The sequence below is a fragment of the Cyprinus carpio genome, chromosome A6, assembly GCF_018340385.1.
Source record: "Cyprinus carpio isolate SPL01 chromosome A6, ASM1834038v1, whole genome shotgun sequence".
Taxonomy (NCBI): domain Eukaryota; kingdom Metazoa; phylum Chordata; class Actinopteri; order Cypriniformes; family Cyprinidae; genus Cyprinus; species Cyprinus carpio.
The window spans coordinates 4,302,564-4,310,775 of record NC_056577.1 but is presented as its reverse complement, the minus strand read 5'-3'; the positions used below and the strand labels follow the sequence as shown (position 1 = coordinate 4,310,775).

General features: G+C 35.4%; 2 protein-coding genes and 1 pseudogene across 2 annotated transcripts in view; all 3 read right to left on the bottom strand.

The window, feature by feature from the left end:
- LOC109046789 (origin recognition complex subunit 4-like) overlaps positions 1-868 on the bottom strand; it is a 10,210-nt gene extending 9,342 nt beyond the window's left edge. The window contains exon 1 of the mRNA XM_042757584.1: positions 766-868. Within this exon, the coding sequence (XP_042613518.1) occupies positions 766-843 (78 nt within the window). The 5' untranslated portion in view covers positions 844-868. The remainder of the gene's footprint in view (positions 1-765) is intronic.
- A 1,079-nt stretch (positions 869-1,947) lies between these two features.
- LOC122145405 (GTPase IMAP family member 4-like) lies at positions 1,948-4,456 on the bottom strand. Its single transcript, XM_042759171.1, has 4 exons — positions 4,398-4,456; positions 3,547-3,611; positions 2,326-2,982; positions 1,948-2,243 (listed from the first exon to the last, which is right to left on the bottom strand). The coding sequence occupies exons 1-4, from the start codon at positions 4,454-4,456 to the stop codon at positions 1,948-1,950; spliced, it is 1,077 nt and encodes a 358-aa protein (XP_042615105.1).
- Positions 4,457-4,866: 410 nt separating this feature from the next.
- On the bottom strand, positions 4,867-6,476 carry LOC122145404 (annotated as a pseudogene).
- Positions 6,477-8,212: the final 1,736 nt, after the last annotated feature.

Here is an 8,212-nt window from a genome sequence, read left to right as displayed (position 1 = left end):
TGATTGATTTTATTGATTATTTGTTCACGCCTATGTAATGGGCCAATGCTTTGGCAATACTGTACACAAGTCATGCCAATAAAAGCTCAATTGAATTGAATTTGACACACACACAGAGAGAGAGACACACACACAGAGAGAGAGAGAGAGAGAGAGAGAGAGAGAGAGAGAGAGACAGAGACACACACACACACACACACACACACACACACACGCACAGAGCATCTCCATTAATTCACAGATAACACAATACAGTAAACATTATCATAAATATACAGGTACAGACCTCATAAACACACCACATTCATAACTGACAGCACACTAGGCAGGGTTTTCTCTATTCTAATACACCTTCACTAATTTGTTTTAAATGATACTGCAGTGTGGCAAATTCATTCCAAAAATATTAATTTCATGTAATTTATAAATGAATATGAGCTCATTAAAGCACGCAGAGTGCTGTCGCTGCATATCTGCTGTCTTTTACACACTTTTGTCTTTTTATTACATGGTATTAACTTCGACTCACTTCATGTTATGTTTGTATTTAACTCTCTACTGTAGATCATTACAGAAACCTAATTTTACTCTTCTGTACACGGATGTATGGTTATATATTTACTGATTTGAATTACAAAAGAATCAGAAACATTATTTAAACCAGTTTAAGATTGAGTTCAGGTTGTCACACCTCAACTCTTCACATACTTAGTAAATAATCTGTTAAATTAAGTTTACTGATGAATTAAGCGTGTATAAACTCACCGGTGCAGGTCCTGTGATTTCCCGCCACTGGCCCGCGTATTTCCGGGAAGCAACATGACGTATTTCCGGTGTCCACATGAGCGCTGACAGCAGGTGGCGCTCTGCGGCCCACGAAACCGAACTATGCACAGGTTGATTTTGAGCCTCAAGCAATTCGCCATAAAATTTTAAGCACATTAAACCTATTAATATTAGCCTACATTATATTGTAATTAGTTTGCATTTAATTAATTAATGCATTAACAGATTGTGCATGTATTTCATATAAATAACAGGGTCTGAGCTTGTCTTATCAGAAGCCTAAGTGTGAAAACTAGTAGCTGCAAACTCTAGCAATGCAAAATGACCTTATTCTTTATAATATCTATGTGTTTATGACTTTATCTATGTGTTTATGATTTATCTGTGTTTATGATCATTAAACTCGAACGAAATGCCACTGAATGTCAGTGTTTTCCAGAACCTTCTCTGATGGCCCGTGCTAGTTTAGAATTACTGAAAAACGTCTAAAATCCTAAATAAAGAAAAGTTATTTTAGTCTAAATTAATTTTATTTAGACAGTGCATGCTTGTACAGTCATTTAGAGCCTTGTGACAGATGCAAAACATATTTAAGCATGCTGATGTTGTCAAAAACTACAAATCACCCGTCAAGCGTAACATCTTTCACAAATGTTTTACAATTTTGTGTGGAGCTTGTGGTTCCAGTTGTTCTGAACTCAAGAACCCATGAACACAACAGACAACAAAATATTGCTTTCCTCCTTCACACAACCCATGAACACAACAGACATTTTGCATTTTATTCTCCAGATAAACATCTTTTAAAAATTTAAAAGAAAATTTTTTCACTTCTCCTAGTCACAGAAAGCATGTGTTAATTAGTAATGTATTTTTCTCGTTGTACTAACTAGCTGTTTTGGGTGTTTCAAATATGTTTTGAGAGTTTTTGTGAAACTGCCATTTTTTCCTCTCTCTCTCAACAGTATGGTCTCCTGTCAATCTTGTGCAAGGCCATCCTCACAGTTTACAATGAAACTATAAGATACACAAGGCACAAGTAAAATCCATTGCTACTAAAAATGAGTAAGTAAAAAAAAAAAAAAAAAAAACTGTTGGCACTTGTATGTCTGAGCTAGCTTACACTTGATCAACTTTGCAGCTCCTTATGATCACGTTTGCTTAGGATGAGCTTTGTGTAGACCGCTTTGGATATAAGCGCGTGAATAAAGAAGTGCTCCGATTGCACACGATGAAACTTGCAAGTAAAACCGCTACAACGACACCAAACCCTAATCCAGAGCAAGACCCTGAAACTCTGTTTTCAGCTCCAGCAACTGCACCGAGAAGTGCTCCGATTGCACCCATCATTATCATCACAAACTGTTTGAAGTCCATGGTGATTTTTGGCATGTCTTCCGAAGGTTTGGGAGTCTCTACAGATTCTTTCTTCTCTGAATCTCCTGTGTTTTTGATAACTGTAAAAGAAAATAACAATAGATCAGTGCTTAAGTAGCCTGAATGTGAGAGCAGCTGTGGCTTTTGTGGAATAAAACTCACAGTTAAAAGGATTGTCCATACTTCCACGTCTCTTCCTGAGCTCAGTCACAGTCTCAGATGCTTCTGTCTTCTGTTCGATCAGTTCATAGTTAGCTTGTGGCTTGAAGAAATCCCCATGGTTTTTCTCCACCAGGCTGTCTATCTTCTTAAGAAGAAGTTCATGAATCTGAGAGGGAGATTCACAAGTGCTTTTCTGAAGAACATGGAATCGTCTTCCACACTCTTCCAGGATTTTCTCTGCGCTGTGAATGTGTTTTTGGATTGCTTGTTGATCCACTCCATCATCACAAGCAAACAGCACGATGGTGTGTTTCCGGACGCGCTCTGACAGTAACCTCATGTGCATCTCTGATGCATTCATTTCACCTACAGAAGGTTCATCAGAGGGAGTTTTCACTGGTATGACCAGAAGCAGAGCGTGAGGTCCTGGAGGACAAAGTGACACGCTTCTGACAATTTCTTCTTTTATCCTGTCTGGTCTGAGTCTGTCCCATCCTGGTGCTTCCACAACACTGATCTTCCTTCCTCCTCGTTCACTCTGATGTAAAGTACAGAGACCAACTTTCTCTCCGGTCAGATTCTCACAGTTTAGGACTGATTTGACAACTTTATTCTCTTCATCATTTCCTAAGATCACAATTCTGAGCTCCGAACCTCCTTTAAAGAGCAAATGAGAATCAAATTAATATTATTGCATGATGTTTTTTTTTTTTTTTTTTTAATTAATAATTTAATCACACACTTTTTCTTCTTTTCGGTCCAAAAGCGAATGTATCAACACACGCCCTCTGAACTTACCCGGTGCGCACTACCTTTGATGATAGATTATATGCGGGAAATATTTTTATGTGCCTTTCTCTAGGTTTTTGCTTGGTTCAACTTTGTGTCTTAAACCTAATCACGCCAAACATTTTGTTTCAGGGTATTATTTTATTTCTATTATGCTACTGTAATCCCTTTATCTATTTATTTATTATTTTGAAAATGTTTATGCATGTATCTTATCATTTATGCGCTATCTTTTTTGCTTTGGAGGTGTTTTTGTTTTTGTAGTTTATTTGAAGCCAAACCCGTGTCACAATATTTTGAAGATCTTCTGTTAAGGTATTTCTATTTCCCTCGGGAACCCATGTATATTGTACCTTCTAACACGCATAAAAACATGTCAAAAAAAAACAACATTTTATTTTGGGAAACCACACACAGATAAACTGGACTCACCCTGAGGAGATTTAGCAGCATGATCACAGATGTGCGGCTGCTTCAAAACATGCTCTTCGTGGAAACTGTAACAGAAACACCAGTTTTGCTTCCGCTGGCTAAAGGTTTCACTTATACTAACAGGACCGTGTATATTGCAGTTCTACAACCATTTAAGCATTGCCCCGCCTCCATCACAGAAGAAGTAACACTAATTTTTGTAGCAGTCACGAATGGTCATCTGTGGTATGATTTCTCCAGGGACGATGGTGTATGATAAAATATCATGGAAGGGAACATATTAACAACTCCTCAAATAATGTTGAGTCCGTAATTACGTTAAAGGTACAGTTTAGTCGACAGTTTTAGCACCCAATACATATTACATTGCCGTAAAATTTACATTGTTTTTAGAGTTTGATCCATTCACACATGGCCTACATTTCCAATGTATTTGCTTGATTCTGTCATAAAATTATGCAAAAATTAACATTTTCTATCAACAGGTGTTTCAAGCAAACAGAGGAAAACACACCCACTGTAAAGATTGTGTCCATAAGTCTTTTTTCTTTCGTTTAAGCTCCTGTGAGATATGTGATGAAACAGACAGACTAACTTAAACAATCTTTTTGTAAGTAAGCACAGAAAACAGATCAACCTGTGAAGCAAAATTTGATATTGTATGTACCTACCCCCTCGATTGTGCCTAGGTTGTTTGTCTATGACTGTAAATTAATGGTTTAAAAGAAGTAGTTTCATACAGACGTTGTGTGATGTTTGTTGCAGGAGGTGTGCGCACCATCAGAAGAGTTTACTGTAGCCTTTCTGCCTGAAATGCCATTAGTACTCCACCCTAATATAAATATTATCACAGTATGTGCAGCTGCTTCACAACATGCTCTTTGTGGAAACTGATAACAGGAAAACGCATCGTTGGCTGCGCTGTGCTTCAGGTTTCACTTCATACTAACAGACAGTTTATATTGCAGTTCTACATCCATTAAGCATATGACTACACATGGTCAACAAAACATAACCACCTCCTGCTTCCATCTTATTCAGAAAAATATTTTATATAAGTGTGACACTATGAGATAATGCATGATTGCTTGCCATGTTTGTTTTATTTTTAATTAACAGAAAAGCATAAAAAAGCAACTTGTTCATAAATGTACCCTATGAGGCAGATTAACAGCTGCTGGAATAAATTCAGTGTAAATGATTTTATTTCTTTGCACACTTACTAGCTTGAGTATATAATATACATGCAAAAATGAATAGATAAGTATTATAACTGTGGTTACAATTATTCTGGAGATCATACAATGCATAATAAGTAGTCTACCCTACCAACAACTGCTCCTTGTTATCTGAACATTAACATTAACTGACAAGATTAAAATATCAAATTAGTATGAAAATAAAATAACAATAGAATGGATGAGTGTCTGTGACCCATTAAAAATACAAAAAAAGTCACACACCTGCAGCACTTCTGAGAACAGAGAAAAACAATAAAATAATATAAATAAAAATAATAAAATAAATATGCCTACACTAAATATTTTTTCACTTAAATAATGAACAAATAAACATGACAAAACGAAAACACACACTGAATCCTTTTATGCACTTTGAAGAACGGGCATATATAGTCTTATTTTTAACATGCACTCATTTCCATCAATCCGATTGCGGATCCTGAAAATGTTTTATATATATTTTGCTTACCGTAAACTTGTGCATTATATAAATTATATGTAAGAGTGCCTGGGGGTCACATTCAGAGACCACGTCAACATGCTTTGTTAACTAAACATATGCCAGAAAATGTGTATTTCTGCTACTTTATGTATTTCTTGTGTATAAATATTCATTCTCCAGTTTAAGACATGCATAAGCTGTAAATAAAAATAAAGACAGACTGTTAATGGACTGTTAGGTTGTGTGTAAACCATCTAATCAATTAATTTTACCTTCTACTTCAAATTATCATGAAGGCAAGGAAAACTGCTAGAATGCTTCCCAAAAGTAAACCAGCGCAAGCTCCCGAAACTCAATATTAATCCACTGCGACTGCGAAACAGGCTTGTGACTCTTTCACAAAGTCAGGTTTCCCTTTGGTTACTGTTAACAGTAATGCATCAGACAGGCTTGTGACTCTTTCACAAAGTCAGGTTTCCCTTTGGTTACTGTTAAATGTGTAAGTGACATGTGAGAAACGTGTTTGACATTAAGAAAATACACTCACTGTCAGGAGGATTCTTCAGCAGACTTCCCAGACACAGCCCAGGATGGCGTCTGCGCCGGAGATCTTCTTCTTTTTCTTCCACTCGAACAGTTCACAGTAGGTCTGTGGTATGAAAACATCACCACGGTTTCTCCTCCACCAGCTCTTCTATCTTTGTAAAAAGCTCACTGATCTTACTCTTACTGCGTCTCTCAAGAATGTAGGTTCGGCCACGCGTTCTTTTCACTTTTTCCAGGATTTTCTTTGCTTTCTGAAAGTAAGTTTTGATGGCAAACTCTTCCACTCCATCATCACAAGCGAACAGGACGATGGTGTATTTCCAGACGCGCTGCGACAGTAACTCCATGTGCATCTCTGCAGCTTTAATGTCACCTGAAGTAGGTTCTTCATTTCTTCTGATAGATTTCTTGATGCTTTCTAGTGTTTTCTGCATGGAGTTCCATCCTGGTGCTTCCACAACACTGATCTTCCTTACACCTTGTTCAGTTTCATATAATACATACTGACCCACGTTCTCTCCCGTAAGATTCCTGCAGCCCAGGATGGATTTGATCACTTTGTTCTTGTAACATGACCAGTTCCCAAGACCACAACTCCGATCTCTGAGAGAATGACGTGAGCCTCAGTTAAATAGAATTACTAATATTAATTATCTCTTAAAGGTCACCTACCTGTTTTTTGATGAGCCTGCAGAAGCCATAGCTGCTGTGTTACATCCAAGGCTGTCCCTCTAAAGAGCTGTTTGCAACAGATGAAGCTGCTCAGAAATGCTTCTTTGGTTCCCAGAAGCACTGAATATACAAGCAGCTCTTCCTTTGCTGATATTTTGTTGAATGAATGTTAGCACATCTTCCTTTCATGTTGCTGAACAGTTCATTGTGCATTTATTTCTGCTCACATAACCCCAAAAGTCCCTAATAGCTAGAACTATAACTGAAGTTCTAAACGTAGGTTAATAAGCTAAGTTCGTTGATGTAATAACAAATCGTTTTTTTTTATATTGTGATCACAGCAAAGATTTGAAAACAGTACACTGAAGAAATTAAGATATACTGTATTTTAAACCTATTAAGTATTGTATTACGTACCTTGCTCCCCTGTTTCAGTTTCGGCTTAAGCTGCTCTCTTCAAAGCGGTGAATCAGACTTTATTTTTATTTTATAAAACTAAAATAATGCATAGTGTATTATTCTTTACTTTCCAAAATGTCATTTTGAAAATAAAAACACATTAAATACATCATACTCCTCACCTCACTTTTTAAAAAAATTCTACCACACACCCCCTTTTCTGTTAATAAAGGTTTCTAAATCCTTCAAAATAATAATCTTGAGTAAATACAATGATAAAGCAAATGCAAAAGTGTTTTTCCTTTTTTCAGTCCACAAAATTCACAGGTAGGTTTTAAGAAATATTCAGCTTTAAAGACTCTTTCCAAAGCAAATTCCAAACAAATCCTGCATGTAGCATTGTATAGGACAATTTTGTTCTACAAATTTTGTTATTGCTGCATCTGTTTTACATTTTCCATGATTTGTCCCAATAGATTACCAAATAAAGAAGAAGAAAAAAAATAATAATTAAATAAATAAATAAATAAATAAATATTACAAATTCTTGCAGCAGGAAAAGAGACAGAAGAGCATTTCTAAAACTTACTGACCTTTGTGCTGCAGTTTTCCCTCCAAAATGATGTCACTTCCTGGAGAATGATGTCATCGAGGACCTGGCTTCCGTTAGATTTTAGGATGGAACATGATATTGAGGATACACAAACCTGTACTATAATCAAAGCTTTATGAATTTTTCTTGAGTCATTCAAAATTAATATTCAGTCAAAATATTTAATATAAACAACAAATGAAGATATTGCCTATATTTGTTCTCAAGCCATTGCAATTTTGCGCGTGTATGCTTTGAGAGGGCAGACATGTTTTAATAATAATTTTTTTTTATTTATTTGTATTAAGCACCTTAGAATACATTATTACAATAACAATCTTTTTAAAAAAAAAATAATAAATAAATCTTTCTAATATTTTCAATGATACATTTTAAATACAGATATGTTGTATTTTAGTATTTCATATTGCACAAACTAAAATTCTAAAACTGGTCAGTAATCAGCAGATCGTTAAGACAACACTGTCTAAAGAGGAACATATTTAAAGTTTCCATTCATTGTTATGATCATATAAAGGTTTAAATAATACACTATATTCCATTATATATATATATATATATATATATATATATATATATATATATATATATATATAATATATATATATATATATATCATGCACTATATTCCATGTTCTTGGGAGCTTTGTGTGAGGAACAGACCCAAATACATGAATAAATATATACTTTAAATGCAACAAGCCGTTATTCAGTGCAAATCTCTTCTCCATCTCACATCTTTGATGCTGTATA

Excerpts from the sequence above, each read along its gene's own strand:
- LOC122145405 (XM_042759171.1), bottom strand. The coding sequence starts at position 4,456 with ATGCGTTTTCCTGTTATCAGTTTCCACAAAGAGCATGTTGTGAAGCAG. Across the intron at positions 2,983-3,546 it reads TGCTGCTAAATCTCCTCAGG|GAGGTTCGGAGCTCAGAATT; the intron begins GTGAGTCCAGTT and ends TGCTCTTTAAAG. Across the intron at positions 2,244-2,325 it reads TATGGACAATCCTTTTAACT|TTATCAAAAACACAGGAGAT; the intron begins GTGAGTTTTATT and ends TTTCTTTTACAG.